This window comes from Mixophyes fleayi, chromosome 12, assembly GCF_038048845.1.
Source record: "Mixophyes fleayi isolate aMixFle1 chromosome 12, aMixFle1.hap1, whole genome shotgun sequence".
Taxonomy (NCBI): Eukaryota; Metazoa; Chordata; class Amphibia; order Anura; family Limnodynastidae; genus Mixophyes; species Mixophyes fleayi.
In genome coordinates this window covers 43,059,807-43,084,111 of record NC_134413.1, presented here as the reverse complement: position 1 = coordinate 43,084,111, position 24,305 = coordinate 43,059,807, and the positions used below count along the sequence as shown (strand labels likewise).

The following is a 24,305-nucleotide window of genomic DNA, read 5'->3' as shown; positions in this document are numbered from 1 at the left end:
TTTCTGTGCACCAGTTCCACTATCGTGGTAATCGTTATGATCAACACCCGCTACCTACTCGGTCTGCACTATTGACTACTGCTGCTCTGTTCCATATCCCTGTTGTCACTCACCGGACCGTGAGTGCCTCTGCGCTGGTGCGTGGTTCCCTAGCCTTCCTGCCGGCGCCTGTCCTGAGCCGCGGCCGCCCGCCATCTTGATGCACTGCGCATGCGCAGCATCCAAGAACTTATGACCTTTGCTTTTAATCTCATTGGTGGATCAGGCACCTCTCCCTATTTAAGGCACCTGTGCTCAGTACCTCGTTGCCTGATCTTGAGTCTCATTCCCTGTGAGTCTCTGACGGTACCTCCTGTGTCCTGCTAGTGTCTTCAGCTTCCTGCTGATTACCTGTGCTACTCATCGGTGGTTTCCATACCCGCTACTGATTCCTGTATCCTACTCGTGTCCTCAGCTGGCTTCTGGATTACCTGCTCTGCTCATTAGCGGTTCTCATACCCGCTACAGACTCCTGTATCCTGCTCGTGTCCTCAGCTGGCTTCTGATTACCTGCTCTGCTCACCTGTGGTTCCCATACCCGCTACAACCGTTCAGCGTCGCTGCTGTGCCTGCATATTTTCGTGGACAAGCTTCTCTACTCATCAGCGGTATGCTTACTTGTTATTGACTATCAACTATTACCTTGCATATCCGCCTAGGACAAGCTTCTCTACCCTGCAGCGGTATCCATACCCGCTATAGACTATTTGTTGTTACGCTGCTTATCTGTTTGGAACAAGCTTCTCTACTCAGCAGTGATATGCATACTTGTGATTGACTATCAGTTATTATTCCGCATATCCACTCTGTGCAAGCCTCTCTACTCAGCAGCGGTATACATACTGTTATAGACTATTAGCTGTAATCACTGCATATCTGTTTGGAACAAGTTCCTCTGTGCTCTCAGTGTCTTCATACCGTTATTGACTCTTTGCATGCCTCCACTCATCCGCACCTGAACTACTCCTCACCATAGCAGTGGTACAACTTGCTGTACGCAGACCACTGACTTCCCCGCTACCAACCTGCACCTGGACAAGTCTTCTCACCATAGCAGTGGTACAACTTGCTGTACGCAGACCACTGACTTCCCCGATACCTACCTGCACCTGGACAAGTCTTCTCACCATAGCAGTGGTACAACTTGCTGTACGCAGACCACTGACTTCCCCGATACCTACCTGCACCTGGACAAGTCTTCTCACCATAGCAGTGGTACAACTTGCTGTACGCAGACCACTGGCTTCCCCGCTACCTACCTGCACCTGGACAAGTCTTCTCACCATAGCAGTGGTACAACTTGCTGTACGCAGACCACTGACTTCCCCGATACCTACCTGCACCTGGACAAGTCTTCTCACCATAGCAGTGGTACAACTTGCTGTACGCAGACCACTGACTTCCCCGATACCTACCTGCACCTGGACAAGTCTTCTCACCATAGCAGTGGTACAACTTGCTGTACGCAGACCACTGGCTTCCCCGCTACCTACCTGCACCTGGACAAGTCTTCTCACCATAGCAGTGGTACAACTTGCTGTACGCAGACCACTGACTTCCCCGATACCTACCTGCACCTGGACAAGTCTTCTCACCATAGCAGTGGTACAACTTGCTGTACGCAGACCACTGGCTTCCCCGCTACCTACCTGCACCTGGACAAGTCTTCTCACCATAGCAGTGGTACAACTTGCTGTACGCAGACCACTGACTCTCCTGTTACCTTCCTTCACATGCTCACGTCCAACCTGGTCTTCGTGGTTCAAACCTGCCTTCCCACTATAGATGCAAGTCGCTGACTCATCTACCAATATAGCTGCAAGTCGCTGACTCATTTACCAGTATAGCTGCAAGTCACTGACTATCATCATTTCCATTGGCATCCTCTCTCCATCTGCTGTTATATACGTTCCACTATTCACCCTACTACCAGAGGACCGCTGTGCAAACTCCGCCCCTCTGGTAAGCATAGTCAACTGGTGAAATCCTGGGCAAGACTCCTAGTGCCCGTGACACCTGTGGTACGCTGTGGCCCATTGTTACTGTATATATCTGGACTATGCTGATCTCTGTGCACCAGTTCCATTATCGTGGCAATCGCTAAGATCAACGCCTGTCATCTATTTTATCTACACCGCTGACTACTGCTGTTTCGTTCCACATCCTTGTGGTAAACTGTGGCTCATCGTTGCTGTATATACCTGACTCTGCTGACCTCAGTGTACCAACGCTTGCTATCTACTCTATCAACATCGTTGTCTAGTGTTGGCTCGTTTTACATCTCCGTAGTGAGCAGTGATTCATCGCTGCTGCACATCTGGATTTCATTGATCTGTTCATCCCCAGTAACTGCATTAATCTTTGTATTATATTCCACTCCTTAGTGGTATAAGTGATGACTTTACCTATTAGGCATTCAGTCTGCATTATTGAACTTTACTGATGGTTGCTACTCTCTGTATATTATCATGATTGTCAGCTACAGTTTATTCAACCTTCAGTGAACTTTGTATTATATTTTACAATAAAGTGGTAATCCTTATTATCACCATTTGATGTCCGAATTGGATTTCTTCTGCTATTTAAGCTGTTCTCCATCTGTCTCACTGGGAACTTCCCTGGAGGGCCGCGATCTGCAGGGTGGAAGCCACTGAAGCCCAAATTCCCTTGCGGGAGTCTCTGGTGAATACCTTCAATCTTGTTAGACTCTGTGCCTCTAGGGAAGTCTAGCCAATACCAGTCGAGACAGCAGGCTCTCACTCATCTATTTGTGATAACCTGACAAACAATGATTTCAAGCTCCACCCTCCTTCTAAAGCTTCCAGTCTTTTATTCTAACTCAATCAGCATGACAGAGTGCTCTCCAGCCTTGACCTCTTCAACACTCTCACCTGTGCTAACAAGAGAATCTGACCTGACCTGATGTCAGCTGGTTCTTTTGTGGCAGGGCTGAACTGCAGTGAAAATGTTGTGTTTGGGATATAGTTCATTCTTATGGCAAAGAGGGACTTTGAAATTAATTGCAATTCATCTGATCACTCTTCATGACATTCTGGAGTATATGCAAATTGCCATCATAAAAACTGAGGCAGCAGACTTTGTGAAAAATAATATTTGTGTCATTCTCAAAACCTTTGGCCATGACTATAAATTGTAAAGTGCTGCTTATATACTGTAGAAATATGGAGCACATAAATGTATTTGTTGTCATCAGGTCACACAACCAGAGGACTTTACAGATAGTAATAACATAAAAAGATAAGCAATTGCATGAATTGTAATACTAATCTAATTGATCTTTTGAATTGTAACTATTGTGTTCAATATGTTGAGAAAACTAATCTAAAAAGAGTGTAAAACATAGTCATATAAGTTATAAAAATGTTTTACACATCCAGTCCATAGGCAAACAGAGAGGGGGTTTCCTAGTGCCTGGAAACCCTCTCCAAGCCTGGGGAACTGTATAATATTATATCCACGCCCCCATGCATGCTTGTCACGCCCATGAGCAGCGTGGTGTGGAAACCCCCCTCTACAAATCCTGCGTTTGTCCCTGCAGTCTCAAAACATTTTAAAATAGGTAATCTTGAATAGATATGTCAAGAAACAAGGTGCTACTGGACTGAGAACTTTTTATTCATCACCCGTTTCTCACGGTTTAATGTACTTTTTAATCCTTGGTTCAGTCTAAGTATATACACCAGAGCATCGGTGTATTATGTGTATTACTATTTCATGTAATTAGATACATTTTGCACTTGCTATTACCTGCAATATTGTATGTATTAGAAATAGAAAGAATATTGCCATATTGTGTGAAAATAACAGGACAGCAGAAGACATTTTGCTTGTGTTAGCTAAAGTAATTGCCATTTGTTTTAAATGCCCATTGTTATGAGGTGTGGCGTAGACCTGGTTTGTAATCAGAAAAATGTCTGAGTAACTAGCTGGCTGGCAGCCCATGTTAATTAGCTAGTTCAACAGGTAATCTGAGAGGTAATTAGGTTAGAACTTCTAGATGATATGCAATGTGCTTCTACAGCACGGGTTGGCAACCTTTTTCTATCAGAGTGCCGGCTAAAATCTAGTCAAGCCCAAGTGTGCCAGTTGGGTGTGTGTAATATATATATATATATATATATATATATATATATATATATATATATATATTTATATATTGTGCCGCGGGGCAGCATTTTTTTACCATGCAAGTAGTCGTACAATTGGGGGCATGTCTAGCAGGTGAAAAGCACCAGGCCACATTCTTACGGAAAAATACATTACTCACACATGCCCCCTTGCTCAGCAGCTTTGCTCACATATGTTCCATCTGCCCACATGCTTTAATCACACGTGCTTCCCTCTGCCCACATGCTTTAATCACATTGACCCACCTCTGACCAGCACCTTTAGTCACACATGCCCCCTCTCCAACACCCCTTCTTCTTACCTTATTCTCCACTGCACAGCATGGGAAGAAATACAGCAGCCCGCCGAGTACCATGTGACCACTGCAGTCACATGACCTGGCGTCTGAAGGTACCTGATCTGAAGGGGATTTAGCCACTACCGATCCCCCCTGCACTCAATAAAAACATTTTAAAAAAAAGTACTTTTAAAATATTAGGTCTCCAGTGGGGACTCGGGTCACCAAGTAGGCCTGGGCAATGTGTAGCCGCCCCCTCCCCTCTCGGCTATATATATATATATTTATATATATATATATATATATATATATATATATATATATATATATATATATATAACGTCTCATTTTATGAGGCTACTATCATATTGACAGTAAGGGACCAGCAAAAAAACGTTATGCCACACAGTAGTGCCCCAGGTCCCATCATACCTCATAATTGTGCCCCCAATTCATCTTATGCCTCATAGTTGTGCCTACAATTCATATCATGTCACATAGTTGTGCCCTAAAGTCATACTTTGCTACAGTTGCCCCCAGAAACACATAGTATGCCACAGTTGCCCCCAGGAATACATAGTATGCCACAGTTGCCCCCAGAAATACACAGTTTGCCACAGTTGCACCCAGAAATGCATAGTATGTCACAGTTGCTCCCAGAAATTCATAGCATGCCACAGTTGCCCCCAATACATTTTATGCCACAGTAATTCCCCCAATAGATTTTATGCCAAAGTAATGTCCCCAATATCTTTTATGCCACAGTAATGCCCCCAATACTTTTTATACCACAGTAATGCCCCAATACATTTTATGCCACAGTAATGCCCCCAATACCTTGTATGCCACATTAATGCCCCCAATTCTCTTCATACTTCAAAGTGCCTCCAAATATTTTTGGGATAAAGAAAAAATGCCCCCAATGATTCAGCCGACACTGAACTGCTGCGCAACCGCAGTTCAGCTCTTCTCCGGCTGTCATTTATTCCTTCCCCGAGACTCAGTGTCGGGAAAGGAATAAACGACAGCTGGAGAAGAGCTGAACTGCTGCGGTTGCGCAGCAGTTCAGCACTTCTCCAGCTATCATTTAGGACTGTCGGACGGCATGCCAGGACTCAGGGGGCTGCGTGCCACCCCTGGCACGCGTGCCGGGGGTTGCTGACCCCTGCTCTACAGTAATATACTGGCTGAAATAGCATAGGGAAATGTATTAATATGTATCAATATAAATGTTGGGCAGCACGGTGGCGTAGTGGTTAGCACTTCGGCCTTACAGCACTGGGATCATGAGTTCAATTCCCGACCATGGCCTTATCTGTGTGGAGTTTGTATGTTCTCCCCGTGTTTGCGTGGGTTTCCTCCGGGTGCATCCGGTTTCCTCCCACACTTCCAAAAACATACTGGTAGGTTAATTGGCTGCTAAGAAATTGACCCTAGTCTGTCTGTGTGTGTGTGTTAGGGAATTTAGACTGTAAGCCCCAATGGGGCAGGGACTGATGTGAGTGAGTTCTCTGTACAGCGCTGCGGAATTAGTGGCGCTATATAAATAAATGATGATGATGATGATGTTATTGTATCAAAATATATCACAGGCTCAGATTGTGTAATGTTGCAGATACCATGTGTCAAATGTCTTGTTGTTTCAGGAAAGCGTGAAGTGTCATTACTTGATGTTATATTGTAACCCTTTGTTTAGTGCATTTAGCCAAATAGCTTATTGAGTCAAGCCATTCCCTTGTATAATTAAGGTAACAGAGACTATGGGCTAAATTTACTAAGCTGCGCCTTTGAAAAAGTGGGGATGTTGCCTATGGCAACCAATCAGATTCTAGCTTTAATTTATTTAGTACCGTCTACAAAATGACAGCTAGAATCTGATTGGTTGCTATAGGCAACATCACCACTTTTTCAAACCCGCAGCATAGTAAATCTAGCACCATATGTCTAACAGTTAAAGTGTCCAATGATAGACCCCTGCTGAAAGGGGGAGGATTGAGACATTTGACCCTACTCCCTGTGTATACAGCCAAAAATATAAGGAGAGCAGATTGCCAAGAGAGCTATTCTAGCTTGGAGGATCCTGGTGTGGAAGACATCAACGAAAAGGACTCTGGGTATCATGGTGTCGCTAGAACAAACCCTACCAGGACAGGGTCTGTGTGAGCCAGTAACCCTGGCTGAGCGTCACCGTAACTGTCTAGCTAATCGGTAGTAGTAATATTCCGGGAGGATAAGACTCTGAAAGAGACTGATATTATTATTTTGGAGTACTGACTGCAAGAGTTTGCTGCAGGCATAGGCGCCGAGAGGGGGGGTGGTTCGGGTATAAATTACCGGGTCCTGGGTCCCGCAGTCAGATATTTGTTTTTAAAAAAAATAAACTTTAAAAAAAAAAAGTTCCCAAGCGGGTGGCGCATGTGGGAGCTTTTCCTTGGGGGGGGGGGGAATTGGGGGAGGAAGCAAGCTGATAAATGTCAGCAGCTTCCAGTCCCCGACTGAGTGTGACATCATCTCACACAATGTCCCAGCATCCGGCAGAGCAAGGAGTAGGAGCTCCATCTCTAACGCAGCACAGTTTAGGTAAGCATGCTGTGTCAGGGGGTCTTATCCTGTATTTGGGGGGGTTAGGCTGTGTCTGGGGGGGTTATGCTGTGCCTGGGCAGTCTTATGCTGTATCTGGGGTGGTTAGGCTGTGTCAGGGGGGGACTTAGGCTGTGTCAGGGGGGACTTAAGCTGTGCCCGGAAAGGCTAAAAATTAAGATGCGCTCAAAATTCTCTCTCTCTGTATGTGTATATATATATATATATATATATATATATATAAAATTTTGTGTTGATTTTTTATTGAAGGTGGAGATTCCTGCTGTAATTGCTACAATGTGCACAGCGCAATGTCCGTGTGCCACATCGTTGGCAATTGCATCTCCCCCATGTTACTTTATGAATAAAATAGTTTGGAGTTTAAAATTTTATGTAATGTTCTCTCATCATTATTGAGTTTATGTTTAAGGGTTTTTGGGCGCCTCTTACTTTATATTGTGTGTTTATCTTTGTATGGGGTTGCAGAGCCCCTAGAGGCAGACATTTCTCTTATACAGTTACACTTGTGTTTCATTATTCCAAACATATGGATATCTATGATTATTTTTATCACACATATTTTGCATGTTATATAATTATATACTGCGTGATCTGTGTTGTGTGCTCTGTACACTAATTATTTTCCACATTTCATGTACATTTTCCAAACAGGTCCCAGCATTCCAGGATCCAGACAAGAATCCAGTACCAGATTGTGAAAGCTGCAATAACAGGTAGGTGAGAGCAACACCATTTTAATATATAATGGGGGGAATTTAATTGCCGGTCATGTGGAGGGCGGACATTGTGCAGCACACATTGCCGGCAATTACAGTAGGAATTTCTATCAAAAGCTCCGCTGCAAAGTGTCTCACGGACGTTCCAGAGACACATTGCAGCTACTTGAATTTCCCCCATAATGTCATGTGTAAAGAGGCGCAACCACAGTCCATGGTGGCCACACCCCCATCACTATGTGACCACGACCCCTTTTGACAGCGTGCCGCTGCGCAGCATCGCGCATCCCTTCTCCTGCTGTGTGTGGAGGAGGGACCAAAAAGTTGCTGTACCAGGGCCCTAAATTCCTCTTGCGGCCCAGTCTCTATGCTTTATATGTAGGCTTGTAACCCCCGGACAAAAATCAGATGTATATGCTTCTGCCTACTCCAGGCATAAACCAAGTATACACTATATAAACAAAAGTATTCGGACACTTGACAATTACACCAACAGGGACTGTATATGGAGTTAGTCCCCTTTTTGCAGTGATAAAAGCTTCCACTCTTCTTCAAAGGCCTTCCACAAGATGTTGGAGTGTTTCTGTCGGAATTTGTGCCCATTCATTCTGTAGAGCATTTGTGAGGTCAGGCACTGATGTTGGACGAGAAGGCCTGGCTCACAATCTCTGTTCCAGTTCATCCCAAAGGTGTTCGATGTGGTGCGGGCCAGTCAAGTTCTTACACACCAGACTCCTCAAACCATATTTTTGTAGTCCTTGATTTGTGCACTGGGACTCAGTCATATTGGAATAGAAAAGGGCCTTCTCCAAACTGTTGCCACAGTTGGAAGCATAGCATTGTCCAAAATTACTTGGTGTGCTGAAGCATTAAGATTGCCCTTCAGTGGAGATAAGGGGCCTAGTCCAGACCCTGAAAAACAGCCCCATACCATTATCCCTCCTCCACCAAACTTCACAGTTGGCATAATGCAGTCAGGCAAGTAACATTCTCCCGGCTTTCGACAAACCCAGACTCGCCTATCTGACTGCCAAACAGTGAAGCGTGATTCGTCACTCCACAGAACATGTTTCCACTGTTCCACAGTTCATGTTTCCACTGTTCCACAGTTCAGTGTCGGTGTGCTTTACACCACTCCATCAGACGCTTGGCATTGGTGGTGTGAGGCTTGCATGCAGCAGCTCGGACATGGAAAGCCATTCCATTAAGCTTCCGCCCCACAATTTTTGTGCTTATATTAATGCCAGTGGAAGTTGGGAAATCTTCAGTTATAAAACCAGCAGAGCATTGGCGACTTTTACGCACCATGCGCCTTAGCAGTCGTTGACCCGGCTCCGTAATTTTACGTGATCTTCTGCACGGTGTCTGAGTTGCTGTTGTTCCTAAAGACTTCTACTTTTTAATAAAATCACTTACAGTTAACTGTGGGATATCCAGCAAGGATGAAATGTTACAAACTGTCTTATTGCAAAGGTGGCATCCTATCACTGTACCAAGCTTGAAGTCACTGATCTCTTCAGATGGACCCATTTTTTATCACAAATGTTTGCAAATGGAGCCTGCATTGCTAGGTGCTTGATTTTATACATTTCTGGCAACGGGACTGATTGAAACACCTCAATTAAAAAATTAACAGGAGCGCCAAATACTTTTGTCCATAAAGTGTATATATATGAGCAATTCATACCTTGATGCATCACTTGACATGTGTCCGACTCTGCATACTCTGTAGAATGTGTCTTTATTTTGGAAGCCATTTATGTCTGCATTTTAGATGGAAACTGCATCCAACTCTACATAAGGTCCTTATTTGTCTTATTGTTTGTTTGCTTTTTTAAGTTTTGTTGCTACTTTCTGAATATTATTTTTTTATACTGTTTTGGCTATATAGTATGCACTATTATTATAATAAACTGTGGTTTTAAAAACAATTTAAAGGAGTATTTATATAATATACATACATAGGGCCTCAGTCATTAAGGAGGTCAAAGCATAAAAAAGGAGTAACTTTGCAACTGGACCCATGTTGCATTGGAGGGGAAGGTAAACTTAAAATGTGGGGACAGATTTATAGTTGGGATAGGGCGTGTCCTAGATCAACTTTAAATTTCAGTGTAAAAATAAAGCTATCAAGTGTTTGGGGCATATTCAATTGTTGGCGGAAACACCAAAAATCTTGCGCTCCGCGCACTATTACCGTAACGGTAATAGTGCGCGTAAATACCGTTATTACGATAATTTTCTCCCTGGATTTCAGCTCGCCGCTCCCAGCTTACTATTATCGTAATAACGGTAATAGTTTTAACGCCGCGGGGATATTCAACAATTGAATATGCCCCTTTGTGTGCTACATGAAAAAACAACCAGTATCTAACTTATGTGCAAAATAATGAACTAATTTGCACCCCGTGCATTGTAACATGGTTTGTTCAGGAGGAAACTTACTCCTTTTTGCTTTGCTCTCCTTAATGACCCATAGTGTTTTTTCATCTGCTATTAGATTAGCAATGCTTACTGAAGAACATTAAATTCTAAAAGCAGTAACACTACTTACTACTCAGGTTTAGAAAGAAATATTGTAAATACTGCATAAGTATCTAACAACCACAAAAGTTAAGAGATCATCTGCACCAAATCCTGGTATTCTGTTTCCAGTGGTTTAAGAATGCTACTGACACAATTACATTTTCTAAAATAAAATTTCCCTGGCAGTATATGCACCAGCTCTGTGGGTGTTGAGTACCCCGTGAGTACCCAGAATATTTGAGAGTCTGCTGCAATTAGATACATCTTTTTTGGTTACTCTGCCAGAAAAATAACCAATTAGGGAGTTGAAGATGTCACTAACTGTACAACTCCCACCAGTCATTTTTTTGGTGGACACAGTGCAGTTTGTGACCAACTACAGGAGCGGACTGGAGAGAGGCTGAAGTTCCATTTTGTTGTCATATGGGAGGTTAACTTGAGCACCCCCAATAATTTTGAAATGTTGGGTCCAATGCCTAGGAGTATGGAGACCACAGCATGGGTCTAGAGTCACAAACTGTTAAGGTTTATGAAATATATTACTTTTCATCTAAAATGTATTCCTTGGAGTCAATTCTAACTAACTCTCTGAATTTAGGGAATGTACAAGTCATGTCCTTGTAAAGTGTTTGCTCAGAGCTCTGCTTTTCTGCTGTGATATAGCTGTGTGTATATGCGCTATTTCCTGTTGTGTGTAAGTTTACATGTTGTATATGTGTATTTTTAGCTGTGATTAGGTGTCAGGGTCATTATAGACCACCGCCCCTTTCCTTCCCTCTGCTAGCCACACTCCTCCTATAAACATTCAGGACGTACTTGAAAACCAGTGACAGTGACTCAGTGTATTTCTTCCTGGTAAAATACTTTTAGAACTAAATAATGCACATTAACTATCATTTACCAGATTAATAAGTGTACATCTGTATTGACTCTACTTGCTGCTACTACATACATAATCAAAAATTTGAGCCCACATCTACTGTAGATATTTCTATATTGGACTTCCTAGAATCGCTTAGTTCTATCATGCACATGAAACGTTGCATGTCGCTAGAATATCATGGCTTCGGACGTTGCTCATTCTTCTATTTGTTGTCATAAATGGCATACAGTGCCTTCCAGACATACCTTGAATGGGCAGTTACAATAAGTGCAAAACACAAATTATCCTATTTCACGTCAATATACCAATTCCTCATGTCCAAACCTACATCTATACTCCAGAACTCCCTCTTTAGGACCTTTCTCACCCCAAATTTCTTCCCTGCTCACATTCTTTTTTTAATGTGATCCTTTCTTCTCCGGTGCTCAATAACTTCTCCTACACTTGTCTTTCCCCAGCCATTCCGTCCTCCCTGCTGTAATGTAAGCACTCTCCCCTGTCTATGTCTCCCTCACCCCACACACCTTCCCCTCCTCCCCTCAGTGTTTACTACTCTCAGCACTATACAGTCACAGACTACATGCACAACCAGGATTCCTCAATGGCGGATAATACGCCCACTAAGACGCCGTCTCCTAGTAACGTGGTTACGCCTACAGCTGGCTGAACCAATCGTCGTCAGGTTCTATGTGTCCCTAGAGCACGTGCTGACTGGGCCGACCTCTGTTAGAGTTTAAGCCCCGCCCTCTGTGTGCTCTGATTGGTGGCCTCATCCTAGGTGTGATTAGCGGTTTTAAACTGCACTATAGGACACACCCGGCGAATGGAAAGCGATTCTGCACGTACAGACTGAGTTATATAGGGCTGGCGGGGGCTATGCATTTATAGACACGTAGCTGAACCTTCATAGACATACACACACGGAGGATAGGCTCAGGCTCACCTCCAGAGCACATTAAAAACATAACTGCACAGGTGGAGAACAGACTCATGCCGGGGATCTGCTAAATATGTATTTTTGTATACAGGGCCATGTATATTTGTATATAGCCGGAAGATTGGATATATCCTCACGATATAACACTGTACTTGAATTGAAACTGCTTGAATTGACTCCAAGCCTGAGCATGTACTCACACATGGTCTGACCTACATAGGAGCCTCAGGGTGCTTTTTACTGGACATATTCTCAGAGCGCTATTTCATTGGACATATTCTGGACACTGCACATGCTTTTCTGCCCCAATTCATTTGTATTGTACATTTGTTGCCATTTTTGGCATATCAAAGACTCCATATTTTCCTTCTGGAAAAATGACTTTATATATTGGTACAATGTTCTGTAAGAATTTCTAAATTAGATATGACACCTGGAACTTCTTCGCTTTCCCAAGCAATGCCTCTAAACCATAGCTTATCTGTGGACCTTGAGAAGCTGGCACTGGAGCACATTGCACCTTGCTTGCTCTCTTCTGGCTATTGTTACCTGGATCACATCTTGGGAGAAGCGTTGGGGGATCAGGTGTTGGAACAAGTTCGACGTTTACACAAGAATGGTGCACTGAAAGATGGCCAACTAGCAGGGCATCTTCAAGGAGTTTCCAAGAGGCACCTGCGAGGGGACAAAATTGCGTGGATTGCTGGCACAGAAGAAGGATGTGAGGCCATTGGACTTGTTCTGTCAGTAATTGACCGACTAGTGGTGTTGTGTGGAAACCATCTGGGCCAATACTATGTGAAGGAGAGGTCCAAGGTGAGACCTTCTAATCTCGTGCTGGAATTTCTTAATAATCTTGGGTTCTGCAACTTGAGACCATTGCACCTGTGTTTGTTCTTGTGAAGCGTGTTTTTTTGTTTTTGTTTGTTTTTTCTGATGACAAATTAATGGTAACTTGGTAAAAAATTCATTGTTGCCTTCTGTTCATAATCTGACGTTTCCATCTACCTGGGCTTTATCTATATTTTTCTCGTGAGCCCATTAGTGTCTGCCATACTTTCAGTTATGCACCCACTGACATATGGTCCACCTATTTGCTCATACACTTCTGATCTGCGGCATGCACTTGTTGCATGCGTGATCTCATGTCTACCCAATGTTTCACATCCACTCTGGTCTTATTCTATACCCACACTGGTCTGTGTATACACTTCACCATTGTGAAGTACCCGCTCTAGTCTGTCATATTCTCTTATTGCAAATGCCCAGCCTGGTTAGTCACCATCTGCCATTCTCTCTCTCCATAGCTCATATGGTCTCCACCAGCTCCCCTCCTCTATTTCTGCATGCCCCTCTGTTATGCATGTCTACTCAGTCCTTTGTTTAATGAATGGCAAGAACCCACCAACCCCCTTATGTAATGACACTGGGGTCTATACTCCCCACTGTTACTGCATTCCCACCAGGTTTTGGCACCTCTTATATAAGCACACCTGTGTCCCCCTCTCTATTCTGGATATGCCGTGCCCTACCATTTACCACCTAATATTCACTTTGTTGTACTGTATAAACCATTTTCACACTTACCTTTTGGATATCACCTTTAACCTACACTGCCATTGCTTACCCATGTTATAGCACAGTTTATGAAGTTTTTTCTTTCTTTGGTATTTGTAGCATTTTTATAATCACCCCACCCTGCTGCTGCTTCCCCTATGTCTTTCATCTGTGATTTTTGGGGATTATCTGTGTTTGTGAAGGCTACAGAAATTGTACAGAGATGCACTTTGCATCTATTATTACACTGCTATTCAGCTTAAAAAGTATTAACCTTGGTGTCAGTGGCCGTATGTGAACTTAGAAAAAAAAATATTGTCTCTTCAACATTTAGGATTTTGTAATTTCTGCACTCGCATGTCAAATTCAAAAAGAATGGGCAGTATCGTGTTGACATATGTCACTTAATACTCTGTACGTAAAACACTAGCATGTAACACTGGCATGATGATCAGCAATATGAGAGAATGTTTCAATAAATAATCCTCTTGTCACTGGCAAACCTAAAAACTGCTCCAGACATTGTTGCCAAGTAAATATTTCAATGTCTCACCTTACTGAGTTATGTATCTTTTTCTTTTGAGGCAATGGTAGCTTGTTATCCTGGCAATGGAGCTGGTTATGTGCGGCACGTCGATAACCCCACAGGAGATGGACGCTGTATTACCTGCATATACTACCTGAACAAGAACTGGGATGCAAAGGTGAGAATATATCTTTTTATTTACTTTTAGTTATTCTCTATAAGCATCTAACTTTTCCACCAGGAACCGGTCAATGTATTTGCTACTGATAAAAATATAGTGTAGACTTAATTTAAAAAAAATAAAGCAAAAAAAAAACATTGCTTTGTAGCCCTAATGTGCTATGATGTTTAGCATTCATGTCTCCAGATATCTTCACATTCTCCTATTTCTATAGCGCAGACATTGGTATATCCAATTTATATTGACTATTTTCTAGATAGGTTTTCTCGTAACCTAGCTCTTAAGTTCCACCCCATACTATAGCAGGGGCGGACCCAGACATTTGCCCTACCCGGGGCGATTTTAGGGGGGGCGATTTAGGCCCCGCCCCCTTTCTGTGTTCTAAGGCTGCCGGCGGCTGCACAGTATGTGCAGGTCCGTTCAGCAGTGAAAGTGTGCTGTCCCGCTGCTCTGATTGTGTTTAAAACACAATCGGAGCAGCCGGCAGCATACTGTCACTGCTGAACGGACCTGCACAGTGTGCAGCTGTCGGCAGCAAGCCCATGGATTCCCCCCCCCCCCCCCCCCTGGATTCGCCACTGTACTATAGAATGTTTCTTTAATAGCGGATATTTGTCAGCCCTGCTATAGTGTGTGTTTTGTTCGATTTATTCTTTGAACTGTAGAATTGTTGTTCCGTGTCTTGTCTGTGACTCATCTGGTGTCTTTATCACAGGTTCATGGTGGCATATTGCGAATTTTTCCTGAAAATGGCTCACGTGTGGCCGATGTTGAACCCCTCTTTGACCGGTTACTTTTATTCTGGTCTGACAGGCGCAACCCACATGAGGTGCAACCTTCCTACGCTACCAGGTAGCTACAGTCTGGCTGCCAATGTAAAGTGTGTAGTAAGATTTGTAAGACAATTGTGTTACGGGTTTAACTGTTATATCTGTCTTGCCTACAGATATGCTTTAACAGTCTGGTATTTTGATGCTAAAGAGCGAGCAGCAGCCAAGCAGAGATTCAAACGGTTGAGTGGTAAGTTTATGTGTACGTTGTCCTGGGGTCATGTATAAAATAATTTTAAATGAATGTTCTATAACAAATATATTTTAAACAGCATTTATTTGAATCATTCTGTTGATACTAAAGTATAAGTTTGTTGCTGAACCATGTGGTAGGCTATTTTTAATCATAATTTGGCCACTTTGTTACTCTGATACTTTGACATCTCTGAATAATGTTTCTAGCATTTTAATAAGCATTGTTGGTTTTACTAATGTCTAATATTAGGTGCTATAGCTAAATCTTTTACTCGTACCTGGTACTGAAAAGTTGTAGGGTATAATTTTACATTCAAACTTCTCAGCATATTTTGTTAATTGATCAAAGTTCAAATTGGCCTTTTTAAAAAGGTTTTATGTAACAGTTTGTGTTTATATGTGTTGGGCCATTTGCTATTATTTACAACAAATCTTACTCTTTTATATGTGATTTTACACCATTGTAACCCTCCAGGGTGCTGTGTGACTCCTTTACAAATACAAAAAAAAAAAACTGCTTCAGGAATTCTCATACATAGTGTTTGTCCTTGTTCCAGAACAGCAGATACTGTACTATTTAATTTGTAATATGTGCAATCTTTGTGAAAGGGTACAGTATGTAAAACATTACTTCCTTGCCAGTGGAAACCTTTTCACCACTTTGTGTGACTGTACGTGTGTGACACTGTGTACGTGCTTCTCTGTATGTCATGGGAGGAGCCAGAGTCTGTAGGTTTTATCATACTTCAGTCACAAGTTTTTTGGGTGATTAAGCGGGCAGGAAGCTGTCCTTATCAGAGGTCACAGTGCCCCCTGTGTGGGTCTAGCTATAGAAACACTCTGGGATGTTTGTCTATATTTAGGTTACAAGACTTTATTTATTTTGTGTAATAGTCCTCCCATTAACTTAACTCCTTTGTTGCCAATGCCAGATTGTATATGTAGATATTACTGACAAATCTGGATTAGCTATACCTATTGTCCCCTTGTGCCACTGTATACATGGAGACATGGCAATATTCAGTGGTTCTAACGCTCCTCCTTTTCATATACAGGACTAGCTAGAGTGACCTGGTCATTGCCTGGTCTAAAGTTAAGGTTGTATACTGGACTGTAATGATAAGACGTGACCATATAATCCCCCCCTTCCCCCAGAATACTAAAAATGGTGATTGTTCTCTTTATCTGCAAGAATAAATGTTTGTTTGTTTTTTAGTGGCTGTAAAGAGCTTTGAAATTAATGGTGCAATACTGCCATAGAGATTTACATGCTACTACATAGTCCTATATCCAATATACCTTATTTGACAATCGTGCCCATATAGTACTATATGATATGGCCACAAATACAAAGCATCACATACCCCTTAAAGACTGGAGGCGATTACACATCATAGACCAGACCTATATTCATGGTTTTCATTGCGCTGCATCTGAAATGCTGTTCATGTCTGCCACATGCTGGTTTGCCGTTATCATGCGAAAGACGGTTAATCTCTGCCACCTCGCTAATGCCAAATACTGCCTCTGGGACCAATTTCATGAAGTCGGATGTGTGGTTGGTAGTAGTAGGTAGATTGTAGTGGGAGCAAAGGCAGTGTGTGTGTGTGTGTGTGTGTATATAATAAAAACAAAATATATATATATATATATATATATATATATATATATATATATATTATTATATATAATAATTTGCATTTTTATTATGTATTGAAATATTTACTACTAATAGAGAGTGCTTTATGACATTTATGTAGACAGACACCTGTTGAGATCCCGTAGATACACTTATAGGTTCTTCTATCTCAAACTGAAATGTTTTTCTAATAATTTTATGTAGTAGTTTTCACACAGTATTTTTAATGTAAAACATAGAATACACATCAGTTCCCTTGGTTTACAGTAAAAAATAAGGCGATGTAGAGTAGTTATTCAAATGATTTTATTAATCATGGTTTATTCTCGGCACGACCTGCATTTGTCCCAGGATAGTTTAGATTTCTGAATTATTTTTCTACCACCTCTACTTGTAGGCTGTTCCACACATCTACTTACATTTTCCGACTTTGGTATTGCAGGTATCCCTATAGAGTTAAAACTAATATATATTTTTTTGGAAACACACTTGTTGTTTGTCATAAATAGACAATATAGCAATGTCGGAAGTGGGGGTGTATACGGTGATATGTCATACCGCCACTTCTTCTACTGCCTTCATTGTAAAACTATTAAATTCCATTTACTTACATTTCCATTAAACTGTTCATACCACCACTTCTAAATTTCCGCTTCCACCACTGCAATATAGATATATTTGGTTAATGGTTTTGTGATATCAGGGGGGAATTAGTCTCCTTTTTTTTTTTTTTTTTTGTATGAAATATTTTCCAACAAGACTTGGAGGCTACGATTGGGTAGTTTCCTGACATTACTACTAACCTTTCCATTTAAACTAAATTGTAAACTCATGTTTTGGTGCGTGTCTTTTGTTTTTGTTTTGCTTTTTTAAGACCTGTTCTTTCTTTATATAAAACTTTACATATCCAGTTCAATTGATGATTTTTATGCCTCCCAACCTCACTTCTTTGTTTAGTAGGATTTTTCCTCATTTTGGATACAAAGTTCCAGTCTCACTTTCCTTACAAATTATCCTTCCTTTTCGGTTTTCTGAAAATCTTATTATTAACACTGACTCCAAAACATCTGTTAATCTCTTAAATTCAAAATAAAAAAACATACACACTGCATTTTGTTCTTTTAATAGATTTTGTGGTGTTAATAACTGGGTATAGTCAATGTGTGTCATATAAGTTTCTATAAGAGCCTGCCAGGCATTCTTGCGTGTGTGTGAAAATGTCTCGTGATATCATTGGTTTGTAATGTGTCAGTTAACTGCATTATAATGAATGTTCAGTCCACAAAATAGCTGCCTATTTTAACCATTGGAACTTTTTCTCAGATAGTTATTTAGTTTTTTTTTAACTATTAAAGTATTGAAGCGCTCGCACAGACATTCCACCCTGGTTTTTTGTTTAAGCTAATTGTGGAAGCATTGCAAAATGTGGGTGTGTTTATATTCTGTGTACAGTGAGAATGTCCTTCAGCAAATCTGAAATTCAGAAGTTTCACCAATTTGGTTACTTCAAGAAACTTTAACAACATTTCACAACTAGCCTGGAATTCTAGTGCTAAATGTCTTTACTGTTACTGGAAGTTCTCATTAATACCATGTCTCGTGTTCTTCGGACATCTAGACTTCATCAACGCAGCTCTTTGTCTTGTGTGTTTGAGCAGATGACACTCCCAAGAAAAATGTCCGTGTGCCCCTGGATATTCTAAAAATTTGCATAATTTCTCTATTTTCTTCTTCTAAATTTTTATAATGTACTCTGCTGTAGTATTACTATGCTGTGATGTTTGTTTAGTTTGACACATAGGAGACTCACACTTGTGTTTGCTTTCATGGGAAAGCTTTAAACAAACATAAAATACATTATTACACACATCACCTGAAACATCACCATTGTTCTTGTTGTCTTTTCCCATAAGAACCTCTCTTGGTCGATTTTTTTTTTTTTTTTTTTTTTTTTTTTTTTTTTAATTTAAGAACCGCTGCATCCATCTGCACAGCTGCTCCTACCGACTGGAGATACAATTCTTTTCTTATCCGATATATGCTTAGAGGGAAGGTGCTGTCTGCTTTCTGGCTCCCAAAGAAAATAAATTATTATTAAATTGAAAAAAAAATGAAAAAAATATTTAAGAGAAAATAAACCGTATTTTGGCACACTATGGAAAAACATAAGTGATGGAGTAGGAGTCCTTTTTAAGAAGAAAAAAAAAAGCCTTTGACTTTCTAGTGGCGGTTGACATTGTAGCCATTATTGAAAGCCATCTTACAGCTGTCCGACTGGTTGTCCAAACCAGCTAGCAAGTGATACTAAAACGATGGGTTATAAGAACACTGATCCTTAAAATGTTCAAAGTAAAGAGTAAATAATTAACTCTCTTCACTGTATAAATACATCCATATTTTTTACCAGAGTGCTGTGATCTTATGAATCCATTATCTTTTCTATTTGTTATATTTGCATTAATTGCAGTTGGTTTTTAGTTTACTCTGCACATATAGTGTGTCTGGTATTTTAAGGGCCAATACTGACGTCATCCTTTTTTCTTTCTTTTAAATCCAGAGTCTACAGAGGAACCTACTTCTAAGAACAGCTGATCCTCGGGGAAAAAAAAATAAACAAGAAATGTTGTGCTGATTCCTCATCTCTCAAATACCGGACAATGTGTATAGATGAAGTTTAATGTGGAGAATGAGGGAGGAGTCGTAAAGTCTCAAACCATCAAATTTATATTTGGGCTATCCTAATTCAACAGCATGCTTAAATGTTGCCTGCATAATTCAACAGCAAGTGAATATTGAACTCATTGGTTTCCTGTTCTCTCAAGGACACTTCAAGGACTTTACAGTACAAACCCAATGCTCCGTTTTAGAAGGTCAATTCCCATCAAGCAGAATAGACTGGAGATAATGAGCATCGGAACAGGACTCTGTGTTGGCATAACAGTCTGTTGCATGTGAATCCCTTTCACCTACATTCTTCCCAAGCATGGCTCAACAGTATAGTCAGTCCTCTTTTAATAAATGAATTTACTTTTTGGTACATCATCTTTAAATACTGCACAGCCTAAGAGACTATGGATTGTATATTAATCTAAAAAACACAATGGAAGTGATGCATAAAAAGATATAGGGATTGGTACGGCCACTGACCAGATGACATGTCTGCGGGCCAGAGCATGTCCACTTAGTCGTACAAATGTAGTAATCCTGCATACTGGGTAATCTCCCTGTCTGCTATATATAGACAGGGAGATTACCAGTGTTGTGCAAGGATATTTGTGTGGCATAAGTCCTCTTGATCTCAATGCAGTCTGATTTGTTAGATTTGAAAGAATAAACTGCTAATATCTGTCTCCTTTCTCATTATTTATTTCATTGTAGAACAGTGGTGAGCGCAAGTGCTTGGTACATTATAGTGGATGTACCTGAATTCCTGCACTTAACAGCCCCTTGTTTAGAGGATTGACTTGTCTATTTTCAACCTTATTAGCTATGGTATTGGCATGTAATTATGTGGGTTTTGCAGGGCACAGAAGATCCATTGAAATAACAATAGGGGTGGGAACTGTCACTAGGCCCAGACTGCCACCAGATATGCAGCCTTCTTATCTGTAGCAGTGGAGGTGCTAGGGGTACTGCACTGTCACAACACACAGATCATTTTCCTTACCTTGACTGCAGTCAGTTTGCAGAATGGGGTCTAGTACATAGAAAGGAGGATTAGGGCAGTTGGTAGCTATTGGTGAAAGGGTTGGAATCCATGCAATGAAAAAGGATCAGTGGTTATAAAGGAGAATGAATGATATAGGGGGATTAGCAGCTGCATTAGAACAATGCTACAAGGGGCTCAGTGGATATGAGGGGTATAGTGCAATGGTCACGGGGGTTCAGTGGCTACAGAGGAGATAATGTTACGAGGGAGGACAATTGGTTACAGGTAGGGGAAATATGTAATTTGGCTGCATGGAGGGGTAAATGCTTGCAGGGGGACTATTGCTACAGGAGGCCAATATATGATTTCAGGGGATTATAGATCATTACAGGTGATATAAATGACTACAGGAGAGAGAAGGGGAAAGAGTGTGAGTAGAGAAGAAGGGGGGGATTGGTTGAGAGCTTTCTAGGTAAGTATTTTGCATTTAATTCTGTAGACCAGAGGGAGCCAATGTAGCAACTGGGAGAGAGGGACAACAGACAGCGGCGGGAGAGGAAAATAAAATGGGCAGCAGCATTGAGGATAAACTTTAGATGGGCAAGGCTGGAGTCTGGTAGCCTAGAGGAGGAGGTCACGGTAATTAGGGAGAGTGATTACAAAGGAGTGAATAAGAGCTTTGGGGGCTTCTGCAATGGGAATGGGCTGAATCTTGGATATATTCCAAAGGTAGAGGTGGAAGGATTTGGAGAGGGACTGACTGAGGTTTGGAGGAGTTGAGCATGACCCCTAGGCTAGCAGACTCAAGGGACAGAGAAGAGGGCAGGTTTATCGATAAAAAGAGAAGGGATGTGGGGAGAAATGATTACGTCAGTATTAGAAATACTGAGTTTAAGAAAGCACTGGGACATCCAAGATGTAATGGCTGAGAAACAACAGGAAACGTGAGACATAAGGAAAGGGGAGGGGTCAAGGGAGGAAAGATAGATTTAGTTGTCATCGGCATAGAGGTGGTGTTGGAGGCCATAGAGCTTGATGAGGTCACCAAGAGGCGGGGAGGTATAGAGGGAGAAGAGCAGGCGGGGGAAGAAAGGATCCTTGTGATACATTTTGATTGTAGATAAATATATATGTGTATATATACATGTATATGATGTATGTGCATTAAAGATCTTTTTTATTACAGGCACATTTTGGGAGAGGATGTCAAAATAAGAAAATCCTATGTAAAATAATTTATATACATGCATAAATGTACATATATTCATTCTAGAAATAGGGTCACGTAAGAATGCAAAAAGGTGACTAATGAAAATGTGTAAAATAAAAGGATTCAAAATTAGCAATAATGACAGATTTTGGTGTTACTTACATTTGTCACTTTGATAGATTATCAAAGTGACATAAAATAGATTAGACAATAGCTAATTTGCACTTCTATTTGCATATCATTGGCTTCCTCATCCTTAAGATCTCTTTAATTGTAAGTAATGCCAATGCACTACCTAAAGAGGAGTTAAGGGGACCTTACTTATCTTCGAGCATAATTTCCTTTAATGGTATTAACAACGTGTTATGGTTTCCTTAAATTCACAAAGAAAGTTTAGAGCCTCTGGGCCATTGATCTTTATTGAAAAATGACAGTTAGTGCATGTTAACTGTTATAAAACAAATGCTGGACCACTAGAAGTTTATCAGGAAATAGGGAACATTTATTGGATTACCATTTAAAACTTTATTTTTTACACTACTCAATGTCATTAATGAACCCTATTTCAGGTTCCATTGAAAGGAGAGTGTATGATGAATTGTCTGTTTAAGAACTCCATTTGTATTGAAAGCCGGTCATTTAGGGCACACATGCCCTGGGAAAAAGATAAAAAAAACACATAAACTAAGTGATGCATTTTTCCATGTGCTGCACTGTTGCTACAATCTGTTATAATGCACCTTACACATGCACAAATTAAAATTTTACAATGCAATAGTGGGAATGGCACCATTGACAACTATTTTTCCTATTTAAATTTCTCACTTTGCAAACATTAAGGGGCCTATTTACCAAGCTCATAAGATAACTGCAATATTAAGTACCATTGTTCTTTATAACTACAGAATCACAACAGCTGTTGGAGATACCTGCTGCAGTCCCACTGTTATCATATGCAAAAGCAGTCCCCTTGGGGACAGCTATTTTGTGTGATTTACCAAGTGTTGAAAAAGCTTTTCAGAACTTGTCCTTGATAGCTGATGCCATCTGAACGGGTTGGGTACGGCTGCACTACTACGAAAATTCCGACAGCGATTGCACCTGCAAAAAAAGAATGATTACAGCAAAAAACTACATCATTATTCACAGACTTGCCTCCAAAACGACTCTGCGGATATCGAATGCAGGCTGAAAGATGACAGCACCTCCTTCCAACTGGCCAGCTCTCCGGCAGCATTGTCTGAAGTCATTGCGACGAGAATGAATAAAAATTGAAAGTGGCAATGTCGGAACCAGGCAGGTTAACTGTTTAAGCAATGCACTGTTTAAACAGTGTCCCTGCGGGGTCTTCACATTGCCGCTTTAAATTTAAAGTCATGAAGGGCGCACTGACGTCACACAGTGCTGCCGGAGACCTGCACAGTAGGAAGGAGGTGCTGGCATTGGAGATTTGGAGTGTCGTTTTGCAGGTAAGTCTGTCATTGTACCTGTAGTTTTTTACTTACATCGTTTTTTTTATTGTAGGTGTAACCATCATCGGCGAGCCGTGCCCCACCCCAATTAGTACGTGTATGTTGTTTTCGTCAAGTTCAAGATATGTATTCGTGACATCAAGATCTCATGTATGATAACAGCTGATAGCGAGATGATTAGTCTACCTAAACCTTTTAATAAAGAGGGTTTAAAGGTTCTGAATAAATCCACCAGAATAATATACTGAAAAGTTGGTAACCTGTGGTGGCCCCTATGCTCATAAGGCCCATGGGCAACTGCAAGCATGCCCATGCGCTAAGACTGCTCTACGGAATGGGGCAGGGAAGAGGCATTTGGCCGTACTCAATGAACAGCAAGAGCGTGCCAATTGCAAGCTCCCGCAGCAGCGTCCGATTTAAGCTCTGGGCTTCTCAAAAGTACTTGTTTTTCAGCCATATCACTTGCTCCAGGTACAGAGCTAGTCTAAGTGCTGCTTACTAATGATGACGGCTGGGTATGCATGCTTTAACAAGTGTATTAAATCATTAGCAACTGTAAAAATGTATTTATGTACAGTAGACATTAATAACATTCTAATAAATGTATTTCCTTGAAAAAACTATTTTGTTTGATTTTTAATGTTGTAGCATAGATGCCTATATTATTACCAGGTGACATTACTACAATATGAATTTATATTCCACATAGGTATTGGACGTACCCTGCAGTGTCCTGTGCAGTAGACCACAGCAAACCTACACCTGTATTCATCACCGCACTTCAGATCCGCTGCTTGGTGAATTCGGGCGTGCACAGATCCGAATTATGAACGTTCTGAAACAAATGCAAATTGCGCTAAGAATCAAATAGCTATGGTCCTGATCATGCTACAATACAACATGGCTGATGGCTTGAGT

At 41.2% G+C, this 24,305-nt stretch overlaps 1 protein-coding gene across 1 annotated transcript; it reads left to right on the top strand.

Moving 5' to 3' along the window:
* Positions 1-10,094: 10,094 nt before the first annotated feature.
* Positions 10,095-20,406, top strand: EGLN3 (egl-9 family hypoxia inducible factor 3). The gene is made up of 5 exons (XM_075193405.1): positions 10,095-12,944; positions 14,270-14,389; positions 15,108-15,244; positions 15,339-15,412; positions 19,614-20,406. The coding sequence occupies exons 1-5, from the start codon at positions 12,555-12,557 to the stop codon at positions 19,646-19,648; spliced, it is 756 nt and encodes a 251-aa protein (XP_075049506.1). The 5' UTR covers positions 10,095-12,554; the 3' UTR covers positions 19,649-20,406.
* The last annotated feature ends 3,899 nt before the right edge of the window (positions 20,407-24,305 follow it).

What these genes read in the sequence shown, in the direction of transcription:
- EGLN3 (XM_075193405.1), top strand. Translation starts at nt 12,555, where the DNA reads ATGACACCTGGAACTTCTTCGCTTTCCCAAGCAATGCCTCTAAACCAT. An exon ending in ATGTGAAGGAGAGGTCCAAG is followed by an intron (nt 12,945 to 14,269) that starts GTGAGACCTTCT and finishes TTTTCTTTTGAG; the next exon opens with GCAATGGTAGCTTGTTATCC. An exon ending in GAGATTCAAACGGTTGAGTG is followed by an intron (nt 15,413 to 19,613) that starts GTAAGTTTATGT and finishes TTTTAAATCCAG; the next exon opens with AGTCTACAGAGGAACCTACT.